General features: G+C 39.9%; 1 protein-coding gene across 2 annotated transcripts in view; it reads left to right on the forward strand.

Annotated features, from left to right (window-relative positions):
- The first annotated feature begins 10,024 nt into the window (after window positions 1–10,024).
- CNGA3 (cyclic nucleotide gated channel subunit alpha 3) overlaps window positions 10,025–25,591 on the forward strand; it is a 32,112-nt gene continuing 16,545 nt past the window's right edge. For both annotated transcript variants that reach the window (XM_062628562.1, XM_062628563.1), the window contains exons 1-2: window positions 10,025–10,369; window positions 20,485–20,616. In XM_062628562.1, coding sequence (XP_062484546.1) covers window positions 20,516–20,616 — 101 coding nt within the window. In that variant the 5' untranslated portion in view covers window positions 10,025–10,369; window positions 20,485–20,515. The remainder of the gene's footprint in view (window positions 10,370–20,484; window positions 20,617–25,591) is intronic.

Raw genomic sequence — 25,591 nt, forward strand, 5'->3', positions numbered from 1 at the left:
TTCCTGGCCTGCTTTTGTAGTTGACACATTCGCCCCTTGTGTTTGTTCAAACGGTACTTCACTAGTGGAAGAAAGAAGCCCCCATGGCTCTTTTCTCCTTTCAGCTGCCAAAGAAAATGGAAAAAGGAGCTTGTTTCCTATGTGAGAGCACTGTTTGCCTGCAGTTGCATGCCCTGGGGTGCATCAAGGTGCCAAAAGAGACGGGAACTGACAGAGACATTCAAAAATACTTATTTCTTGCTGATTTAAGTGGCTGCTGCTGCTAAAAACCCCACAAAATGTGTAAATAATACTAAGTCTCTGGCCCAGGGCTCACTCCAGGGTTGCGTGGCTTTAAGGTGCTGATGATGTTTGCACAGTACCTAGCACCTGGCAGGATCTAGCCCCAAGCTCGAGTCAGGACCACACCGTCTGCTTGATCCCAGCTGAAGCCTGAGATTGCCCTACCTATCCTCAGTTAGATTCTCTTTGGACACAATTTGTGAAGTAATATTTGAGGTGGGAAAATGGATTTATTTGGAATTCTTTTATTTGCTTTGGTCTTTAAGATGAGGTGATGGACAGGTTCCCCAGTGCCATTTACACTGAGCCACAGCTGTGCTTCCCAGCACCTGATATTTTTGCTGAAAATCGTAGCAAACAGGAGATATTCCAGAGAGTGAACTCGAGTTTTCCTTTAAAATAACACCCTCTACTGTTCACTCCTGAATACTATATATAAACAAACTGTAGACACAATTAAAGTGACTACTTCTGTGTAGCACAGTGATTTCTAGAGTACTGTCTTAATTTCATTTACATTATTCTTAGAAACTAGTACAGCAGTGATTTAGCCACCTGACCTACCTTGTATGTTTTTCAGACAAAGTAACATGCAGCAGTGTCAGTTTTCAATAGTTTGGGGATTTATTTTTGAATATATCTTGCTAAAACCAAAAGGAGTAAAGAACCTGTAGATTTTCTCTGTGAAAGTCAGCTATATGGCAATGGAAAAAGCAGAAGAAACTGCTGAGCTCTCCTGACCAGTCTATCAGTAGCAAGACAAGTCTCTGAAGCTAATTTTTGGTCTCTTTATTTCTGCATAAAGACACTTAGCTCATCATGCTTTCTAGTATGCCCATCTCCCCTGGCAAGAAAAGGGTTTATGGATAACCTAACTTTAGGAAAGCTATTCTCAAGTGGCATGAAAATTGTCTTTCAGTGCTGTTCTCCATATGTGGGGCAATAAATAGGAATCTAGCAAAACATTCATTTCCCTCTCACCATTACCAGCATCAAATCAACCAGTATTTGTGGTTCTGTGTGTAGGCAGGTGCAAGCATGGTTAATTCTTATCAGCCACAGGAGTTTAGCAGGATTAGTCTCAGGAGTTCTTCTGTCTTACTGCCAGCTTCTGAAACTGTTCCAAAAAATTCCCTGGGTCTGTCTCCAGCCCTCAGGTTTGCTGACCTGCCAAAGTTTTCCCTGAGCTTCCTCTCTACTGAAAAAAAATAAAGGCACCATCCTGGGAATTCTCTTCTTCCCATGGCAGCTGTGTTGCCATTTCTCATTTGACTTCCCAAGAGTCATCAGAAGATTAGCTACAACCTCTTTGCAGGTGGCTAATCCAGAGCACTGTATTACAGTGCCTTGCTGCCCTCTGAATATGATAATAGGTAGACAATAAGCAGAATAGTGTTCACAGATGGTACAGTGGCATAAGCAAAATTATATTGATACTCCTCCCTTGAGTCCTGCTGAAATAGCTGTACACCCCCAAGGCAATCCCACAGGTCTACTCATGCCAAGGGGCACAGGATGAGGCATAGCCTTCCTCAGTGCTCTCTTATGGGCATCACAAACTTGCAAATTTATGTTTTGCTGATAGTTACTGCTGTAGAAAGTCTTTGATCATTGTTCAGGATTTTTAATTGTATTATTAGTTTGCTGGAATAAACCTCCTGTTGGTTTGGAAGTAGGACAAGCTGGCCTGAAGCTACAATGATTTCACTGTCTTGATGAATATATGCACTCTGATAGGCTATGCCAGTCTATGGTAAGTTATCATACCTTAATTGTGGGTGTGTTTAAGCTAAAGGGAGTTAGGGCATAGGTAACCTTCTGCTCCTAGTGTAGTATACTCACACTACAAAAGATATTTCATAGTAATCATAGAATCATGGAAGGTTTTGGATTGGAAACGACCTTAAGATCATCTAATTCCAACCCCCCTGCCATAGGCAGGGACACCTTCCACTAGATCAGGTGGCTCAAAGCCCTATCCAACCTGGCCAGAGAGATAAAGGAGATCCATCTAACAAGAACGTGTCTCTCCCACCAAGAGAGCAGTGAGAGCCAGTAAAATGCTCTGTTGAGGTAAGTCATTGAGGGAGTGCATTAATCACTGACCCAAGGTCTCAGACCTTGTTTGTTTATGCAAAGTTTGAATACAGTATGTTCTCACTTGCAAAGATTTCTGGTGTCTTTGACTTTGTTGCCTGTAGTCAATCTTGATACCATAAGACAACAGTTTTTACCACCTCAGCCAGTGATATTTGTTCCTTAAAAGCATTTCACCTACTTCAGCATTTCACCCTTGCCTCATCTAATTTGTGTGACCTGGAACTGCCCACAGCTGCAGATAGTTTGTATGGAACCATGTTGGAGTGCTGCTGTCCTGATTTACTCTCTGGTAAGCAGAAAGTCATATAAAGATATTTAGCAGTGCCAGATCAATGAAGGTTCAGCAGGACTCAGCATTCTGATGAAATACTGAACTTTTGTTGCATTTCCAAATGCTTGCTTTTCATGGCTATTATTAACGCCTGTATACGCAAGGCATACTTTGCACCTTGAGCCTTGTAGACAGTACATGGAAATAAATAGTGTTGGCTAAAATAACTCCAAAGCAAAATAAAGAGGATAGGATTTTTTATTCTCCTCTTTACTCAGTGGTTCAGGTAAGTCATTGCTTTCTGATGGGAAGCAGCAGACTGCTCAAAGAGCTCCTGAAATGAGGGTCAGCACATGGACACTTGGAGCTGTGCTAACAAGCTACACTGGTATCCTTCCCATACAATTTCTTTAGTTCTCAGTTTACAATTTGACACAGTGTTTATGGAAAGAGTAGCTAGAGAGTTACAGTAGGCAGTTAGAGACCTACCACTCATCACCTGTCTCATGTATCTCAGGACACAGTCCATCCTGGAGTCTGGGCAGACAGGTGCTAGATCCAAGTAAAGATATTTATAACTTCATGAAAGAGACATCTTTAATCTGTGACTACCAACATTTGGCTGCAGACCATCAGCTGTTTCCTCAGACTCATCAGTGAGGCCCAGCAATGACAGCAACTGCCTTCATAGAGCATGATGAGAAAAGGTTTATAAGCCATACTTTATAGTTCACGTGTCTCTCTTTCCTTGTCTTTGCTTCTAATGAACCACCATTATGTGACTGAAAATGCAATTTACTCTGTTTGCAAGAGTTGGGCTGTATCCCTGTCGTCTGTACCTCTATCAGGCCTGACTAGCGTTTTGCTGAAATTCCCCTGGAGACAGCAGGATAGTTTTATTTTCACTAAAAGATAGGATTGTCCTGAGAAGCAACTTAAGAAATATGTATTCTTGTGTATATTTACTGTCCCAAGCTAGCAACCTGGGGAAACATTAAGAAGGCTGCATTTGCAATCACGTTTGTTTCAACACAGCAGCATGAAAAATCTCATGAGCATCTGTAGTGCTCCTGCACAGCTCATTTAGCCTGTGTCTTCAGGTGGTTTGAGTCACATAGGGTGTTAAGCGAATTCACAGGTAGGCTCACATGCAGCAGAAATTTCCACACCTCCCTCAGGCTGATCCCTGCTGATCAGTGACCATTTGCTCCCCATCCTTCCGGGTTCTCTTCTATCAGGGAACAACCAGGCAGAAGCATGTACTTGCTTTTCTGTGAAATGCTCTACAAACTGGCAGTGCTACATAAAGGAACCAGCTGAGCACTTGCTTGGGCAATGGGCAGGAAGGTTCCTTATCTACCTGTGCCCTAGTCTATTCTCATGCAAATGTCTCTATTTGCTGTTGAAGGAACACCAAACAATATTAGAGGCTTACTGTTCCTTCTTTGGGAAGTTTAGCCTTTAATGTGTTGTGATTTTGCTTGTAAAAACAACTGGCTTTAAGCGGATGCAAAGGCTTTCATAGATATATAAAGGATCCAATCCTGTTACACCAAAATGTGTGGGATGTTTTCCATTTATTTCAATGGAACACAGCAGCTGTTATGTATTCAGCATTTCTTTTTTATTCAAACCCAGAAAAAAAAAATCATTCAGTTTGGTTAAAAAAAGAATTGCACACAGTCACATCCTTCCCCTTACTGTATCTTCCCCTCCAGTGGTGAAGGTTAAGGTAAAATAAATAGAGTTTATTCACTTATAATTAGGGTAAGATAGTGCTTACAGGGAGAACATTAAACAGGTATGTGTGCTTTTTTTGCTTTTGTTTATCAGGAGATGTCTCTCTTTAGTGGGGCTAGTTTCTGAGCTTGACTTGGTCATGTTCAGTTTTCTGCAGTAGTCAGTTCCTCACAGAATTAGGCTGTTTCAGGACTGTGAAAATACTTGTGATGTGGATTCCACATTCCCTATTTGAATGATTCTATTCCTTGTTTCTTTTTTGTCTATATTTTGATTTTGTCTTGCCTTTGCACATATGCACTGCATGGGTTTGTTCAACTGAGCTCCCACTCCATAGATTGTTTCCAAATCATAACTCAAAATGCTAAAATACAAATGGCTTTTTAAGACATACCTAATCAGTGCTTCTCTTGGGAGCAAAATCAAATGAGCTTTCATCAGGTTTGCAATTCAGTCCAATTATTGTACAGATCTTTGTTCGTTTAATTCCTCTGAACTGGAACAATCACAAGAAATGGGTCAGAACTACAGTGCAAGACAGGAAATGATGATTTCTCAACCTGAAGAAAATGAGATTTTAAACCACAGTCATCCATTCATTCATTCATTCATTCATTCATTCATTTATTCCTTCATTCATTTTTAAAGCCTTATTCTTCTGTAACGCATCCTGGTGGTACTTTGTTGCAGAGCGTAGCGGTCTTTGGAGAACTATTACAAGAATGTCAATGCCTCTCACAACAGAACCACATAGCCAAAGCCTCAGATACTGTAAATCAGCTCAGCTCTGTTGGTTGCCCTGGACCACCACCAGTTTAGAGCAGCTGAGAACTAAAGTTCACTGGAGTTAAATGTTGAGGTATTAGTTTTTGAATAAAGTCACTACATACAATACCATTGATCACCTAACAGATTCAGAAGGGGACTTCTAGCAGTGCCACTAAACACTTACTAATTTTTGACAACAAAGAATGATTATATACTAGAATTCTGCTTTGGCTATTGACCGTCTTCCCCATAGGGCCTGACTCTCAGTGTTTTGGTTATGCATTATAACAACACATGGTCTGTGAACTGTACTGCCTCAGGTGACTGAACAACTGGGGTTTATGCTGAGATGGCTAATGCCAGGAACTGGCCTCAAGATGTTGAAGGATGGCTCTGATATAATGTCTGCTTCCAGCTTGGAGCCTGATTCAACTCTGTGAAGTCAGTGAAGCTGAACTCCACATCAGTGCTTGGAGCCCACACTGGCAGAGAGCACAGCAGATAGACATACAGAACTAAGGTCACAAGTCTCAGCTGTCTTAATCCTTTCCTCAAATCTACTCTGCCTCACAGATTAGACATGCTTCAAAATGCTATCTTGCTGCTGGATGCAGAGAGACACTGCAGTGTATCTTTCAGCAAGTGATGAGTTTCAAATGCATCCAGGCTGTCATGGGCTCAGGATTTAATTCTATGATAGACTAAGTCAAGGCTCCAAAAACTCCTGTTGCAATTAACTCATTTTTTTCTGGTGCGTTTGGGAGAAGTTACTGATGCATTATCTGACTTTATTTTTTTTCCTTTATTTCTCAGAGACTTCTGATGATTAATCTGAAAGCTCTGGTCATGCAGTTAAAGGGAGCTTCAACCTGACAGACTAACTCTGGAGAAATGGAAAGCAGCTGCAGAAAGAGAACTGCGTGAAAATCTTTCTTTCTTTCTCAGAAGATTGTCAAAAGTGCATGTTATAAAAAAGTGTAATTTATTTATGGACTCAATAATTGTGATTTTTTTTCCCCCAGTTTTGTTTCTTTTTTTTTTTTTTTTTAAGAAAATAGCTCAAAATTATGTATAATTTTATGGACATTTAGATGTTTTGTTATTGGCAGTATTTCTCTAATACTAATAACAAGACAGGCAAATAACAAGACAGGCAGTGTCACAAAACACAGAAAAAGGCTGTTTCCCCCTTGTCTACCCTGAAAATAGTCTAAGCCATGCACTACAACTAACTACAACTAACTGAAGACAAAGATCTCCTAAAAAGTATTCTTTGAAAAAAAGGATTAACAGGAAATATTTTGAGATGTATCATCTCACCTCACCAGCTATTTTCTAGCAGCTATGAGATTTTTAAAGCAGTCATTCACTCTGAATTGGTGTTAGACATGTTGTACGTTTTACGTTATGCTCTGAAGGAAGAAAGGGATACTGCAAAATCGGAATGGGAGAGCTCTAAGAAGCAAAACTTTTCAGGGGAAGCCAAGGGAATGTGGACCCTTCATCAGATTCCTTGGCTTGGTGCATAAAGTTCCTGCAGCGTCTATTTTGCTGATTGATAAGAGGACAAAAATCTCAGCAAGGTCTTTTGACCAGAGGCTGTATGTTGGGTCTGGCTGAGATGGAGATAATTTTCGTCATAGCAGTCCTCCTAGTGCTGTGCTTTTATACTGGTAGCTAGAAGGGTGTTTTGGCTTCTGCTGAGCAGTGCTCACATAGCATAAAGGCTGTCTCTACAACATTCCCTCTCACCAGCCAGGACAGCTGACCCAAACTGGCCAAAGGAATATTCTGTACCATATGATGGCTGATCAGAAAGAAAAGCTAAGAGAATTTCGTATTAGGATGTTTGTCTTCCAGAGCAACCACTACCCATACTGAAGCCCAACTTCCCAGGAAGTGGCTGTAAGTAGGCTGGAAAAAGAATAAAATGAGAAAGCAAGCTATGAGAGGGAAGACTGTGTTTGATAACTAGGTAGCTGAGGACCACGGTGTGAAAGACTCTAATGTAAGTGCTTGCTTTTTCTTTCTTTTTTCCCCTTCTCTTTTCTATTTTGAGGTGCTGGAACTCCATTTTTTTCCTTTGTTATTAATTATAATTTCCGGGTGCAAACTATCACTGATGCTTTGCTTAATTGCAGACAGAGTGGAACAAAATTGATATTTAATTTGCATTCAAAACTACAAAATACTTTGTCAAAATTAGACATGTTAATTCATGGTTGTGTTTCAAGGGGTGTCTATCAGAGAACAGTAATTTGAGGTCACTGAGTTAAATCATCAGTAGTGCCTTGCTGAACGTAACTGTTTTGATGGATGATGTCTTGCAGCTGTCAATGTGTTGAACTTCCTTGTTGATGGCTCTCAAAGGGTTGGTTTAATGATTGTACAAATAAAGCAAGAGCTAAATGCAAGTGTTGGAAAGAAGGAATATTTGTTCCCTGAATAAGCATGTTTTCAGTTATATCTAACCATTCAGAAAATGGAACAAGCAAAAAGATATTTCTTTTTTTTTCTGTCATCTTCAATACCTAAGCGAGTGGCCAAACTCTGCCACCAGCAGATTGAAACCTGAAAGTAAATAGGTTTGAATAAGAATATAATTAGCATACAGGAATAGATATGAGAACTGGAAAATAATTGCCAAATTTAACTAGAACTTGGGATGGTCTTCTGCCTCTTAGTGCCTACTACTTTGACAGTGACTGATGACAGTAAACAGCAATCAAACCTTTTTGTCAGTTTGCTGTGCGTACTTCATGCTATTAGGCAAGTGTGTTCAGAGTGTTAGTGGTTCTGTATCAACAGCTCATTTCACTGGTGTAGCTCTAAATTTTGAATGTATTTGTTCAATCCCTTTGGGGGATTACTGAGCAGAATTAAATCTGTGAGCTTTGCAACTAGTTACATTTCATTTTGGATATAATTTCAATATAATTATTAGCCACATCACTAAGGCTGCCTTTGAAGAGTTATAGTCCTGATACCAATGTTTGGATCAGTTACCAATAGTTAGAAAAGCAGTGTAGGTAGCAAATCAGACTTGTTTTTGATCCAGCATCTTTAGTGAATAAGCTGAATGTTGTGGTGCTCAGGAGTTGTACAAAGCCCTCAGGAGAAGAAAAAAGATGCAAAAGGATCAGAAGGAGGGGCCATTGGTTCATCAGGTCCCTCCTGCTCACTGGCTACACCATGCCAGAGCACAGAGAGCGCTGGAGTCAGTTTGGTCCACTCTCACCCTGTGTGTGTCTCCAGCACACACTTTGTATGTATAGTGGAAAAAGGCTCTTTTGATTGACTTCACATGTAACAGGCACATGTTTAATAAGCCTTCTTAAAACTGCAGCAAGTTTAAACCTTCTGTGGCCCTTTTCAGGGGGTTTCAATGCCTGAATGATGCTTTATAACAGTGTATCTGTCTCTTGCTGTAAGGAGCTTAACAGAGAATGATGACTCTGGGAAGAAGCCAAGGGAGAGGAAGGAAAAACAATCAGTGCAGGCTATATATTTATACACTGAGAAATCAACTACCACTTCTAAAAATTATGCAATTCAGATACATCTAAAAATTTGAGAAATAATCCTATATTTTATAAAAAGTTTTTATATTGACAATGTGTTACTTCCTTGAATAGAAAATAGTCTTTTCAAACGAACATAATGTTATGATAAATGCTTAGATAAATTTATTTAACATTGTTTTCCTTTATGAAACATCTTTTTTTTTTCTCAGAGATTTACTTCTGTAATATAAAAGATTTGAAGAGACTTGGTCCTCTGATTAAGAGAGGTAAACTAAGGTACTGTGAAAACATATTGTAAATTTAACATAGTATTTTCTCTAAAATTTCTTACACCAGTATCGCTGAACAGTATGGCAGACTTTGGAAAGTAATGCATTCTAGATGTGGACATTCATTGTTGCTGACCTTTGGAAATACCCCCAGCTTTTTCCTGGATTCTCATCCAAAGCTTCCTTCACATAGTAACCAGAACATGGGGGCAAGATGTAGAACTAGACCTTGTCACAGTAAGAAGTCTCCCAGGAATGCAATCCAGCAGGAAAGGAAGTAAAAAAGCATGCTCTTCGAATGCGTTCTGCCTTCCCAAGCTTTTCGGTTCTGATTGCCCAAAACCCTGTTACTCTGAAGACTGATGTGATAGCTGTGTGAGAAAGAGACCTCGAGTTTCTCATGGGCTTTTTAGAGGTGCCCTTTTCCTCTCCGTAGTGCTTGTTGTGTGTTTCAGTTCATCTTTCTTATGTAAAATAGTTCTTAGCAAGGGAAGAGAAGTAGCTCTGCCTCTCCATAACCCCAAGCACTTAAATGCATTTCTACTATCACGTTGTGTCCAGTCTAGCTGAACTGATGTTGTACAGCAAAGTGCAGTGGCCTCTCAGAGGTGACATGGCTTTTACTGACTCTTTTTCCAGATGAAGAATCACTTTATGGTGCTTTCATACACTGTCCTTGTTTCCAGCTTTTAGGCACCCTTTGAAAAGCAGAATCAGAGTTGAGCAGGTGAAGTCCAGGGGAGAGTTAAAGCCTGCGGGGAGCTGCAGTACAAGATGCGGGAAGCATGCTGCCCGGCCCCGGCTGAGCGTCAGCAGGAAGGTGAGCCTCCTCCAGGAGGTCAGCGAGGGAAGGACAGAGTACTGAAGAGCCCTATCCAGCGGTACATCGACGAGAAACGCCTCCTCACCAAGGAGAAGCCGTCGGTCCCAGCAGTAGTGCGGTGACCAGCTGCGGGCTGTCTCCTCACAGTATCCCTCAAGTAAGGCAGGGCTTGCTCCCCTCAGCTGGCAGACACATCCCCCGCCCTCCTTCCCCTCCTGACGAGGCGCCGCTCGCCGCCCGCCCGCCCGCCCGAACCGGCTCCCTCAGCCCCAACGGCCGTCCCCGCCACGCGAAGGCACAGGGAGCGGCGTGCGCAGGAACGAGGCGGCCGCGGTGGGCTGCGGGGAGCCGGCTTTCTGTGGCGGCACGGAGCTCTCCTCCCTCCTCCGGCCGGCCTCTCCCCGCGGCATGGACAGCGGCGCGGCGGCTAAGGTAGCCGCGCAGGCACCAGTGGGAGCGGTGAGTGCGCCCGGGAGCTGGATGTCGGCGGCTGCGGGACCTCGCCCGGACGAGAAGGACTGAGGCAGCGAGCCCGCCAACCCCGCAGCGAGGAAGGGATGAGCGTCCGGGCTGGCGCGGCTCCCCCCCGCAGGTAGCCAGTGCCTCGGAGGCCGGGCCGTGTGTGGCAGAGGGGGGTCACATCTCTTTTGGTGTCGCCGCCCGGGGCTGCGGGTCCCGGCTCCGGCAGCGGCCCCAGGCCGGCCCGGCCCTGCCCTGCCCTGCCCAACTTTCCTCGGCGTGACAAGAAATGTGCCGGGGCGCCTCCGAGCTGCTTTGACGTCTTGATCCTCCCAGAGAACTTAACAGGATCGCAAAGCCCTCCGAGCTGCTTTCGCCGATGAGCCGAGCTTAGGGCGCCGGCCGCGGCCGGGATCCGCCCGCGGAGGGGCGGCCCTGCGGGCCCTGCCCCGCCGACCGCGCCGGACCGGGCCACCACGCCGGGGAGGTTCGCCGCGGGCCGGGGGCGGCGTCCGGGCCGGTACAGCGTCAGGGAAAGGCAGAGCCGCCTCTTTATGTTGCTTGAGGATAAAGGCCCCGAAGCGCCGGACAGGCAGTTTCCCAGTTGGGATACTGAGGAGGAAAGCGTGGTGAGTCGGAAGGAGTAGGCAGTAAGCCGTTGTTTGTGTTATTGCCGTGAGAGTGGGATCATGTCCGGCATCCGACTTCAGTTCTTAACTCAAAAGATTGAAATGGGAATGTAACTTATGAGCTCTGGGTTTGGGGGGGTTCGTTGTTTTTTTTCGTGTTTTTTTTTTTTTATTTTTATTATTTTTTTATTTTTCCTTTTTCGTGTTCTAAGAGTGTTAATTTGATTAATTGACACAGAGATCTGTATCCACAGTTAAGTTGGATCAGGACACAAATCTGTCCAGAAACAGGGCCTAGGGGAGTTACTCCACTCCTGTTGACTGAGGCTTAGCTTTACCAGTTTGATCTGCCTGTCTCTAACTTCTCTGCTGTCTGGTGGTACAAGCATCAGGTTGTCAAACCCTGCATAAAGAAAATACTAGCATATAGTACAGGCTCAGTGAAAGGAAATAATTTTCCTGGGATTCCTGGTGCTCCTGCTGAATTGACCTTGTTTTTAGCAATGTGACATCTTTTGCGAAACTCGTGTAGTGTAAACCAGGCCATGGTTTACATGCCTAAGAATGTGCAAGATACAATAATGATAATAATCAGTGTTTTTCTCTAATGCATGGTCCACTCACTTGCTAAGAGGAAGAGGCCAAAAGAAAACAAGGAAAATTGACATGAATGTTACTTTAAGTCTCTGGGGAAATGATGTTAAATGTAAATGCTGGTACCTATTAGTAGTGGACAACTTTTATTATGTTTTGTTTCCCAGATTCAGAGTTGTTACATTCAAAGCAAGTAGTAAAGGGGCTATTGTATTTCAAATCTGCAATTTTCATTGTTACAAGTGTGTAGATTGTAGTTTCAGATATTGCAGGCTTTGAAATATTAGGACTTTGCCTTCGGTTGGCACGTTTTTTGTTTTTTTCTGTCTGATATTTTTGTCATTTTCTTTGAGTACGCATGCTGAAACCAGCTGGTTAGAAAAATACATGCTGCAGATGATAATGGGAGTTGCCAGGATGTCTAATCAGCAAGGGTAATCACAGAAAACAAGCAGTGAGCAACTTGAGGGAAGAGCACATCAGCTTTAAAGAAATTATACACCATCGTTCCATGTCAGCATCTCTCAGCTTTGCCTTGTGTATCTCTGTGCATCCCAGCCTTTGTCATCCAGTTTGTGCCCAAGCTCTGTCATTTCAGTTCAGCACGTTATCCTGCTGCCTTCTCCAGTGTTGCCATCTCTTTTCATTAGCATCTCTTAAATCCTCTTCGGTTGAATGGCTTGTTGCTGTATGTGAAATGTGATATAAATTACTTCTCATGTGTTCCTTCCCTAGCCACATGGGATGGCTGTAATAGTTTACATTAAATGGGTAGGGAATGAATTTGAGTGGGTAACATTCACATGTATGCACATGCACATATGTAAACATACTAAATATTTTATACATAGTCATTCAGAAATGTAAACCTTCTGTGTTTTAGCTGTATTCACGTCCTTGTTATGTTCACTTTTAAGAATTACCCTGGCAAATGAATGCACTGACAGAGATTATAAAACCATAGAATAGTTTGGGTTGGAAGGGATCTTCAAAGGTCATCTAGTCCAACTCCCATGCAATGAGCGGAGACATCTTCAACTAGATCAGGTTGCTCAGAACCACATCCAGCCTGGCCTTGAATGTCTCCAGGGGTGGCACATCATTTTAGACAGTGGTGACAGAAGTCTTGCACAGAGTTTATTTGCTATATAGAAACATGGATACCTGCATGGTGTTAACCCATACTAGCAACAGAAACAACGTGATGTAACTTGGTAGTCCACTCAACTGTAATTTGTAGTTTACTGTGTTTTAATTTACAATGTTATGTTCAGTATGCACAGCTAGATTCTCCTGAGCAGTTTCCAGTCTAAAAATGATACATTCATAGAAAATGGTCTGAAAAAAAATAAAATGGAAAATCTTAGAACCTTGAACTGTATTAGTAATAGTTCATAGATACAGAAAGGAAACTCAGTACAAATAATTCAATGTATTTAAAAGGTTCTTTTGCTGCTATAGGGTTCCAGGGACTCAACCATCAAATGGATGAAGGATAATCATACACATTTCATTATAAAACTATAAATGATACCTATATACATATGCAGTAGTCATTAACGCCAACTGGCAAGTTGTGTATTTGTTTGACAGATCTTTAGTACTGTGTTTACCAAGCTATGCATATAAATTATGTGCATTTTCAGGAGATACCAGTCCCCACAGACTATGGGGCAGAGATGTAGCAGTGAGTAATGAAATTTGAAAAGTTTACTTACAAAAGTGGTCATAGGATGTAAGAGTTGTTGATTTAAACTATTATGCATAATGATGCAGGAGGGTAAGGTGGTGCAGCCTGCTTATTATGTTTTCAACCCCTTGGGCTTGACCCAGTAGCTTTTATACAAAGCTGATTCCCATGAGAATGTGCTGGAGTTAAATCTGCAGGTTAGTTGACAAATCTCCAAATCATTGCAGAAAAAAGTTGTACCTTGTCTTCAAATCACATACTTGCTTAAAGATCCAGTATCCCACCGTTGATGTATATTTGTTGCCTGTACTGCTTGATATGTTGGAACTGTAGACTGTAACACATAACACACACAGTGGTGCAGCTGAACCACAACTATTATGAGGTGATGTAACAAGGATCATGTAGGTGGAGGTCAAATCCTAAAATAAATCCCAGAGACTTACCAGGGTTGAACCTGAGAGGCTCTGTGAGGATTTGGAATGTGTCTTAACTAAAATGATGTAAGTGATCCTATGCAGCTTATCTCTGCTTCCACAGCAAGTAGCAAGATGTTGTTGAAACCCTCAAGAGTAACAGTATATTACCCGCCACACAAATACAGAAGATCCATTATGAAATCATATGTAAGGTCACCTTTTACTTTGTGACAATGATGCATATTTCACCTTGAAAAGCTGTTTTGTGAATTCTGTCACAGTTTCTGTCTGTAGTCCTTTTATTCTAAATAAATAAGCTTTAAGACTGTGAAATGGTGGTATAAAGAGCTTGCTCTGCCATCATTACTTGACAGCAAACTATGTTTACTTCATATCAGAAATATTAATATTTGTTTGGTTAGCAATTTTGAATTAAGTTAGAGTGAGTTAACACATTCTGCCCAACATTGCTAGAGTAGCCCAAATGTGAACTCTCAATGCTCTTGAGAGGGAGACTATAGTTTTTTGCTACCAAGCATATGCCAGATTGTCTGAAAACCAGGCCAAGGAAGCTGCTCAGAGGCCTTGACTGCAGTGGGTGCTGAAAACAGTCATTCCTGCTGCTGAAAGTATATGTTTCAGAACCCTGCAAACTCATGGGAAAGCAGGTCTGTTGGTAAGAGGTTCTGGAGAAAGGGGAAAAAACGTTTTTGGTGTGCTTAATTTGAAGCAGACTTGAAAAGTGTCTCATTTTTGAGGTGGAGCTCCAAAGCACAATGCAGTTTGCTGCAAATGAGTAAATAGACTTGAGAAACCAAGTTAATGCCGGTGAATTGGGTGCTGCCTCCTTTTGACATGGAGTTAGATGCTGTGTTATTTTCAGTGTCTGGTTTTAGCTTCAGTCATTTCATATTGGCTGGAGTATGTAGCTTCCTTCTTAGTGTCTTATTCCTGGATACCTGGTTTTCTGCCTGCCTTCTATAGGAAATCCAGTGGATGCTACAGCCTCCTAAAATTTAGACGCTTAAGCCTTTGTAAGTCTGGTTCTCAGTCTAATATTACAGTTACAAAGAGATAAGTAGAACCTCATTTTCAAAATTGAGAAATGCTTATGTGAGGCTGATGTTTCCATAGGTTACTTGAACTTGTTGTCAAACAACTGGCTGTCTTGGTAACACAGGTCTTTTACACCATACAGTGTATATAAAATAACTTGACACAAAACGTCAGTTGCTACTGAATCCAAAAGCAAGAAGATAAAAGAGGACATAAACTATTTGCATTTGGAGTAGGGAGAGCTATCACTAATGTATAATTTGTAATATTTTTAGTAGGATACTACATCTCTCTCATTTAGCTCTAGTTTCAGTCTCTGAATCGCTGAAAAGCAATTTTCTTGTGAGTGGAATTATTATTCATCTCTTTCATTGATTGCCAGGAAATAAACAGTGAGAAAATATGTTAAAATTCTGCTTAAGTCATTGGTAAAGCTAGGATTGTTTCAGATAAGTTCTGTTTTGCTGTCTGGCACTGGAATATTCTTCAGCCCGAGGCATTTTTTGTTTTTCAAAGTTGCAAGTTAGCAAACTTGCTGTACTTAAAGATTAGTTCTGGAAAATTAAAAATTATAATGATACTTCAGTGATCCAGTTTGGTTGCCTAAAACCAGGTAACTGGATTCAGGCTCAGAGGACCATCTGCCAGAGCAGAGATTCATGGGCAACCGATGGGGAGGACCATGCTGGAGCAGATAACCAATGTGGAGGACCCCACAGTGCAGCAAGTAGTTATTTTCTGAAGGGAACTGCAAGACAGTGGAGAGGATCCATGCAAGAAAAGGTTTTCCCGACAGGAACTGTGGCCCATGGAGGACCCATGCTGGAGCAGGTTTATCGTGAAGGACTTCAGCCCATGGAGTGGACCTACACTGAAGCAGTTTGCGACAGAGCGCAGTTGGTGCAAAGGACCCACACTGTAGCAGGAGGATGGTGTGGGGAGGAAGGAGCAGCAGAGAGGCAGCATTGTGGACTGACTGCAACCCTCTGTACTGCTGGTTGGGGTGGGGGAGTTGGGAATGTAAGAGTGAAGTCGGATCCAGGGAAAAAAAGAGGGAGGGAGGTATTTTGTCTTTATTTCTCACCTTCCAACTCTATTTTAATTGGTGATAAATTAAATTAATTTTCCCCAGTTTGAGTCTGCTTTGCCTGTGTTGATAATTGGTAAGTGATCTTTCTGTGTTTATCTGACCTATGAGCTTTCTTATCTTACTTTCTCTGCTGGACAGCTAAGGAGGGAGTGAGAGAGCAGCCAGGTGGGTTTCTAGTAGCCAGCCAAGGCTAACCCACCACGCTGCTGTAAGAACTGTTTAAATACAAAGCTGAGCCTCTACTGAGTTCTGAAAATTGTTTTCTAAACATCAGCTCTCTATAGCAGTTTTACAATTCTAGATCCTAGCTAGTTGGAGTTGTTTCTTTGTGGCCCTGCAAAGACTTTCTGGGAGACCTGTGCCTCTGCAGCACTTTCCTTCTGGTTGACTCCTGATAGCCGGCCCCATGCTCTTTTTAAGCTGCTCCATAGTCAGTTGCTTGCCAGATTTGGGATCTGGCTTTGAAATGCTGATCTCCTCACTAGATCAGTAAACACATTTACCATTAGGAATCTTGGAGGCTTAGAAGGAGCAAGTATTTCTTCTGTATTGGATAGTCAGTAATTTGTCAGAATTCTGTGTGCTTCATGCAGGGCCAAACCATGTTCAGAATGTTTCACCGCCTTCACTGTACCCAAATTACCTCTTTATTTATTTCTACCAGTCCTGTGTTCTGTCTCTCTCTACCACAGGTGGGTATGCACAGCACAATTTAACAGTGAACCTTCATCCACTCTCCCTACCTCTTTCCAAAAATATATTAGTAAATTTTATTGCTAATAGTAGAATTTTATTTCTGTGAGATTTTTACATCCTCCTTTCCTCCAGTCTAGGGTTCAGACCACAATGTGTATTGAATTTGGATTTTGAGCTGAAATAATTGCAAGGGCTCTGAAATGAGCACAAATTTTGCCTCCATATTTTTATTGTATAGCTTCTTATTCTTTGCCTTTCTAGGGTGGGCAAGCCCCATTTTCTGTGTCCTTAACCATTCTTTTTGTGCTTTTATTCTGCAGTATCTTTCTGTTTAAGAGAAGGACTAATAGTGTTCCAGATAATTTTCACTGTTGTTTCATGGAGCAGTTTTAGAATTTGCTGTGTCATTACCACTTTCCACGTATACATTGTTAGCTATTATGTCAGCAAGCCTGCCCTGCACTAAACAAGGCATTTCACTTAGCTGTACATATATAGTGTTCAGGTTCCCTTTCTGAGAGCTTCAGATGGTTAATTTGGAAGCACACGAGGCAGTAGGTTACATATTTTTCACGTGTATTCACTGATTTCCATTTGCTTACATTGCATGTTGCTTGCCATCAAACTGAGAGATTGATCTAGTTGATGTGGGTCATCCTAAAATTCCTTGTACTCCTTTTATTTGTCCTGCCCATAGTTCTTTTGCCATCCTAAGATCTTGTTTCACTGCTCTTTCTTTTTGTCTTCATCATTAATGAGAAGTTTTTCTATGGAACCCTGAGGAATATTGTTCTTAAACTTCTGTAGCGGTAAAGGTTTAATTCCATTCTTGCTTTCTGCCTTCTAAGAAGCTAAGTTTTTTTTTATCCAAAATAGTGTTTGGTTTCATATATCATATCCTATGACTTGTTTTGTTTCTTTTGTGGCATAGCTTTTGGAAGTCTACTGAAGTTATACAAGTGTTTCCTGTATTTAGTGCTCCAGTGGCATACATGAACGATTCCAGGAGATTTGGAATATCTAATTCTAGTATCTATTAGTAGTGTCTAATTCCAAACTAGTAGTATGTAAATTTAGGAAGTTAGTAACATCGGAAGAAACTATTTCATTTTGAAGTTTAAAGGAATACTGTAGTTCATGTTTTTTTAACCAAACTTTCAGAAATGGATGGAGAGCTGTCAGGCCTGGAAATTCATATGTCACACCTACAGCGTTTGAAATATAGAAAGGCATCATTCATTACTCTCCATGTTCAGAACCAATGTGTCTCTTCAGGGAGATAATACATGTTCTTAGAAACTAGTTATCTACATCATTGCTAGATTTCAGAAGGTTTTTATTATCTTAAACTTTTATTGTTTAAACAGTGATTGATTTTCTTGGAGGTTATAAACCCTTAGACCCTTGTCTAAGAACTGCGGTAGACAGACATCAACCTGATTATGGGTCACCAGAACTAATGACAGCGTTATTGTTATGTTAAATGGCAGAACTATTCAAGATCTTAACTCAGTATTAATTCTGTGCTGGAAATACATACTTAGGAAAAAGTTAATGCTTTGTTACTTATCGTATGAATCATTCTTCTTTGTCCACCATCAAGCTTTTGAAACCTTGAACTAGAATACAGTGAAAGTTTAACGGAGATACATGGGGAATACATGACACTGTTCAGTGGAAGAGTGACAACTCCTCTCTCCCTCCTGCAGTGTGGTAGAGAATCGTATTATGATTATGAAAACCCAATGAAATTATTTTGTTGAGCTTTAAAGGAGAGCAGGTTCTATACAGAGCAGTAAAATCCAAGCAGCTTATGCCGTTGTACTCTTAAAAGTTATCTTTTGTGATACTTGGTATAGCTCAAAGCAGTGGAAATGAAATAGACAGCAAGAACAACAATCGGTAGGAAGGAGCAATTTGCTGCTGTGCCTTACTTTCTGTATATGCATAGCGGTTTGTCAGCAAGAAGCATGCTGCACTGTTTTTAAATCAAGTGTCTATGACAGCATGGCTACTTGTAGTTCTGTTGTCAGTTCAAGTCTTGGAACCTGGGCAGAGAGACAGAGTGTAAATTGTAGGCTACTTTTGCAGATTTTGGTAAGCTGAACTTCGAAGAAATGGGTAACAACAGACGGAAAAACATGTTTTCTTTTTACCTTGAATTATGTTCAAATTAATATATGAGAAACAGGAGTTACCTTAATGCTGTCTGTTATGACAAAATAAATGTCCTAATCGCCAAAGCACTATTGCGTGTCAGCTATCTAATTCTGTGTTATAGTATGTGTAGAAGCACAACTCTCTGTGTAGCAGAAGCAGTAATAAAAACTAATATTACTAAATATAACTAAATAATAACTAAATATAACAAAAAAAGATGAAAATTTTTCCTAGAGATTCGATACCTTTGGCACATGCATATTTTGAAACCTATTCATTTGACTAGTTTATTTATTAATAGGAACATTTGTCTCTTAAAGGCTGAATAATTTTAAAAGATGTGTTCATTGATTTATAATGGATATACATTAACATACATATAAATAATTTGGCAGATGTTTTTTGAACAAACTTCTCCAGTTAACATTTTTATACATAGTTACATTTTTTAGCATGTCATCTGCGCTTTAAGAATTAATTGTTCTGAGTAAGCGCTCAAATGTGAGAGCTGTTTGAAAGATCTCTCTTTGTTTTTTTATGTCAATGTGTAATAGAAATGCCCACTTTTTCCCCAGTAATACATAAGTTATCCAGTATGTACAGGACTCAGCTTAAGGTGAGACATAATTCTATACCAGTTGACCTACACTAAGGCAAAATGGGAAATACTAATCAGATATTCAGGTGTTAAATGCCTAAGGGCTATTTCTACACTAATTTCATTTGTTCAGGATAATAAAAAATGAGTTAATGTATTTTCTATTTTGATATATGTTAAATTATTTTAAAAGTTGTATATGATTCCATTTAGTTCTCTGGGAAATGCGTGGAGGGTAAGTCAGGTATGTGTTTTTTAAGAAACTGGATGCATAACGTAATCATGGATTGTGAACTTTGCTTCAGAAATAATTCAGAGCAGAATGTTAACTTCTGTAAGGTCTGCATTTCATTTGCTGCTAATGAGGAGTATTGTATGGTCAGTGAGACAGAGGATTACAGGTGAAAACAGCAGATGGTCTGAGGTTACTGAGTGATCTAAGAGAATTTCATTCCAGTCATATCTCAAACAGAAATGATTCCTGAACGGAGTTTCAAAACCTAAAAACGTTTTTCAAAATTCAAAGCTTTCACTGAGTCTTTCAGTCTCTCGTTTTTAAGACACTTGTCTCGAGTCTTAGAACCTGTTTTGCAGATGATAGACGTGAAAGGAATTTGGTAAGGCACTAAAGACCAAATCTGGAAAGGAATTTAGGTCAATTTCCTAAATCTTGTAGAAGATGGGCTACTAAATATCTTAATAGAGCTTGTCTTTAAGTAGCATAATAAAAATGACATATGGAAATAAATGGGAAAAAAACCCTAGTATGTGTTTTGTGCAGTTTAGGTAATACAGAATTAATCAGTGGCATATATTGAGCTGAGGGATACATTTCATTAATTATCTGCTTAGTTAATATGTATTTTTCGAATAAAAAAAAGTCATAAAATAGGTAAAATTAGCACAAAGGTTCAACTTAAAGTGGGATTGGTTGTCCTAGCACATGTGTTACCTAACTTTTTTTTGGTTGGCTTTCTAACGGAAACCTTCTTTTAATGAGATTTTAAATGCAATTGCACTGTGGATAATAGGTGTGATAGTGTGGATATTCAGAAAGCCGAGAAACTAAAAATAATACAGTGTCATGCAACCCTTTTCTTTGTTCATGATGAATTTTATTATACTTTTACTAGCACTGTTTTCTTACTAGTGCAAATAAATCAAGGAACAGGTATCATACTGTGTGTGTAAATATCACTGGCTAGTCTTCAAATGCTTGAAATTGCTTTTTGCTGTTCCACTGTTTAAATAAATCACTCTTTTAAAGTACACCTCTTTTGCGAACTTCACAAAATGTTTTTTCTTCCCTGTTTCAGCTGTCATTTTGATGTTGATATGTAAAGCAAAATGGCAAAAATCAACACCCAGCATTCCTACCCTGGTATGCACAGGCTGTCTGTCAGAACTACTGATGATGATGTTGCCAGGATTGAAAATGGCTGCCTCAGGTAATATATTCCTTTCACCAAGTCAAGAGGACAGATTGCTGCATAGTCTGTGGTGTTGCACTAGCTCTGCATTGTGAGAGTGTTACATCATGGTATTGTTGACCCCGTGCACTTAACTGACTTACCAATGTATATCCAAAGTAGAGAAGATACAGCAATGGGAAGGTAGTCATGACTTCCAGTTTTGGAATTGTGCCATGCAGTGCAAAGCTTTTTTTTTTTTTTTTTTTTAAAGGTGGCCTCTACAATTTGCCTAATTCCTGTGACAGGGAACATCTATGGTGTATAAAGGATAACAACATTTTCTGACTGGATTTTCAGAGTCTCTTTGTATGGTGGAACTGTAACAGTTCTTTTACATTCATCTTTCTCTATTTTGATAGTTTTAATGTGGCTGTTTAAAATGTGCCACTGAGCTTGCACTTAGATTTTACATAGTACCAGTCATTTGTCTAGTCTAAGCAAACCTTGTTGGGCCTGCAGGAAAGTGTACAGCACCTGTACAGACTGGAAAAAGTGTTCTCCTTTTGGCTTGTTGCGGTCAACCACCTCTGCTATGTGGACCTTGTCAGACTCTCTTGCTGTTCAAATGTGTACCCAGCCTAGAGCACTCAGAATCCCACTGGACAGATAGATTGCCTGGGTTCCTGTGTTATTATAATTTTGGATTGCATGCCCCTAGCATATATTATATGTGGGATCCTTGTCCTGTTTGGACATAGAATAATAGAATAGGTAGGGTTGGAAAGCACCTTAAGATAATCTAGGGACATCTCATACTAGATCATGTCACCCAAGTCTCTGTCCAGCCTGGCCTTGAACACTGCCAGGAATAGAGCATTTACCAGTTTTTTGGGCAGTCTGTTTCAGTGTCTCACCACCCTCACAGGGAAGAACTTCTTCCTTATATCTAACCTGAAATTCCCCTGTGTAAGTTCAAAGGTCCTTGTTTAAGGTCCTTTTTTTCTTTTTGCTTTGCTTGCATGATAGCTTCTGTCATGTAGGTGTACCTACACCAGTGAAAATGCTTTTATCTTGCATAGTATGGCTTGCTTGAATTAGTTATGCCACCCCATGATCTCCTTAGGGAGATTTATAAGAGTTGTGTCCCTTTGTGTCCCTTTGTCTCTGTTTACAGTCGTATCTCAGGAACAGGAAAAAGCATATCAAAATGTTAATACAACCTCTTTGTATCCTTTTTTAAATGTCTTTTTTTTTGTAGAGGATATAAGTGATTGGCAGCTCACAGAATGGTATTACTGTCAGGAATTTGAGAGTGTGGTAATAAAGGTTTAAATGTAGAATTAAATCACTGCAGTCATCTGCAGTTTCAGAGGCAATGATTTACTTATGACAGAGGGACTGAAATATGAATCACACTTTATCATCATGATGATGGTTTTGAAGAGTCATTTATTTAAAAGAAAATTTGCTGTTAGCAGTATTAATTACAGTTCATAGATGAGTAAAAAGCTACAATCTTACTCTGCAAGAGATATATTTAAGGTTTTTGTATTGCTGAAGTGGTTTCTAATAGGTGTATACAATACCTTTTTAATACCACTCAAAGAATTTTGATACACATCTTTTTAATTCAGATTTGTTTTAGAATATGTCTGTATTGAAAGATAGATCAAAGTCAGAATTTTAGTTAGTTTTTGACTTGTAGCAAGATACAACTATAGACATTGGGAAAAAAACCCCAAACCCCAGGTTTTCTAGAGTAGCAGCATTTCTCCTTTACCTTTATCTTCCTTCAGCTTCTGTTGGCTATAGTTCAACAAAGCAATTAAGTGTACTACTTAGTTCTCATTAAAGTCACTGGATGTTAAATTTGTGCTTAATGCTAAGGATATGCTTAAGTGCATTTCTTCTGTGGAATGAAGTATTATCAAGGAAAAGCGTTCACTGCAATAGTTAACAGAAAACTACTAGTGTTGTTTAAACTCTCATTCTCAATTATGCTGAAGTAGGTGATTCATGAGCCCATATTCTTACAGTGTAGTGTGCTATAAAGTTAGTCCATTTTGTTAAAACAAGACCCAACATAACAAAAGATACCTCATGAGTCTTAATTTTTAAAATCCAGCCTCTGTATAACAACACCTCAAATAGGACAGGCAGCACATTAGCTTGTAGACACAGGTTATCTATCTAAAAATAAGAAGTAGGATTCAGCTGTACCTTGTAGATATCTGTATTTCAGTGTGAATGAATTGAATATGAGCAGGTGTCTTAAGTTCCTACTGTCATCAGTGAAGATGTAGTCAGTACTAACATGGCACCTGGAGAACTGTTCAGCTTACCCTAAAGCTCAATAGCTCTTCAGGCCTGTTTTGCTCTGTTGATTATGAGAAGTATTTAGTTGCCTAAAATAGGCATCTAAAACTGTTTGATGTATGATAGAGGACCTGAAGCATTTTGCTAGGGCTAGTGGATTTGATGTGAGACCAGTGTGCTTTGGAGGGGTCAGATAAAGTATTTTGAGGTATTCCAAATCATACTAGACTCCTATACTGAGGCAACCGAATCAAGCTCTAAGATGGCAATTGACTGTAATAGGAACTTAGATGCTGAGTTTATATTAGACACCCTAATTTAGGTCACTGCCATCTGGAGTCAGATCCTGCACTTCTGGCTCATAGTTGTTAATCAAAAGGGCTTCAGCATTTCCTGTTTAACTGATCAGAACTTCAAAGCAATTACTTCTAAAAGAAAATTCTGGATTATTTGCATGCACTTTAGGTGAAAATGGTCTTCTAGTGTTTCTAGAGGTAAAACAAGGCAAGGCAAGGGATGGGTACAGAGTAGATGCTGGTGTAAATACCTTTCCCAGAGCTTACCTCTAGATGCCATGAAAGCTAGGAATAAATTGGGCTTTAGAAAGCTGAAGAGGCATAGAGTAGGAACCTCAGTGTCAGGGAGTTTTCTCTAAGACACAGTGGTGTTGCTACCCCCAGGGAAATAAAATATTTTTCAGCATAAGTGGAGGAAGCACAGTCATCTGCTGATGTTTCTGCTGTGTAACCTGTTCTCTATTTCATGGCATACTGTATTTTCTCTTCTCCTCTTGTTGATTTCAGACTGTGTGACAACCTTGGGTAGTAATGTCAATGGTTACTGTTTGGCAAACATGATAATGGAATCCAGAGGGGAATGCATCTGTCTTTGTGAAAATAAAGTAAACACTGTGCCACATGCACTGAGGGTGTTGCATCAAAAGCCCCGTCTGTAACTGTACCTCTGCATCAATATAAAGCCAACTGACAAATAAAGCCTCTTGTTTTAACTGAACAGGGTTCAGGAAAGTCATGACTGAGTATGTGAGTTTTATAATAGGGAGTTATAATAATGGAAGGAAGAGTTCATTTTAGATTTACATTTGATTTGCATTTGTGTGAATTAAAGTGGAATGTGTTTGTAATTGCTGTGTAATATTGAACAGGAGCTTTCATAAGAGTTGCCTGTAGGAGTCCTGTGTGTATTTTTTTCTGATCCTGTTGCAAATATACAGAAGCTGTAATTGCAAAAATGAAATACAGGCATTTTAGCACTGTTTCCACAAAATGATTTTGGTTTTACGAAGTGGTATACGCATGTTATTCATATAAATTTTTTTTATGAGATAAACCTGAATTTAATTACAAGTGGTTATATTTAGTTATAACATAGTTGTAGAAATTCTTGGTGCACGTATAGAATAATCAGAAGATTCTTTTTAAAAACAGTCAAGCAACCAAAATAAAAATATAGACTAAAGATTTCACTACAGAATTCCTACAGAATATAAGTTTTTCAGTGAGTGTGAGTGACCAGAGAGTAATTTAAATAATTTGAAATTTTTAGTTGATTTTGTAGGAGTCTAGATCAGATTGGAAGATGTTCATATCAGGTCACATATGCATGCAGTTTTCTTTCACCTAGATGAAAACATTTCTTCAACTTACTTCTGGCTCTGGACACCAAAGGCCATGCCCTGGATGGAAAACATTAGGTTTTAGATGGTGGCATTAAGTGCTTTGTAGCTCCTGCTAGCAAGAGGACAGAGAGTTGGTAAAACTTTCAATGTTACAGACACACTGAGTATGATAAGCCCGTGTAGGTACAGTGGAGCACAGCTTTCCACACTGCTGAGGAGTACAGAGTTGATGATCATGCACACAAAGCTCTTAACAGATGATGTACTTGCAAGTATGACTGTGCTGATAAGTGGAGCTAGTAGAACAGTATTACTTTTGGTACCTGATCCAACTTGTTTAGAACTCACGCAGCTATCTCTGCATGATTCTGCATTGCCTTCCGGCACATTTACTCAAAATGAGCTGAACTTTTAATTCTTAGCCTTTTATTTATTGTCAGCAGGTGCCCAATCACAGTCAGTAAGAAGGGAGACTGGCACTCCTTTCTTTTACAAAAGTTTACAAAAACAAATAAGGATATTTAACAGTGCATTTTGGACAGCAATTTTCAACTGCTGCTTGGAGGGTAACCAGCACAGTTATATCAAAATAGAACATCACATGGTGTACATTTTATTTCAGTATGCTTATACAGGCTAATGAAATTGAAATGTATCTCCCTCTGAGGCTTTGGATTGGACTGATTTCCTGGGCCTGACCTCTGTGTAGAGTTTTCTTAGTCTGATAAAGAATGCATTCTGATAATCTTTTTTTGTATTTTAGTTTCTACTTGAATAAAATACTAGAGTACTTTAATGCATGTTTATTTTGTTTTCAGTATTATTGTTCACTTGTTTATTTTCTGACCCTTATAATTAACAACTTATATTTAGGGTAAATTATAACAATTTAATGTACAGTTGATAAAAGCAGTTGAATTACTGCATTTGAGCTACTCCTCATTATTGGAGTCAGTAATTGAGCGCAGACTTTGAATCCATTCAAATATGAAATAAAAAATTCTGACTTAAGTATCCACAAAAGCATATCTGTTTCTGCAAAATACTTTCTTTTTT

The sequence above is a fragment of the Pezoporus occidentalis genome, unplaced genomic scaffold (genome assembly GCF_034315485.1).
Source record: "Pezoporus occidentalis ecotype Australia unplaced genomic scaffold, CSIRO_AGI_Poc_V1 ctg32, whole genome shotgun sequence".
NCBI classification, from domain to species: Eukaryota; Metazoa; Chordata; class Aves; order Psittaciformes; family Psittacidae; genus Pezoporus; species Pezoporus occidentalis.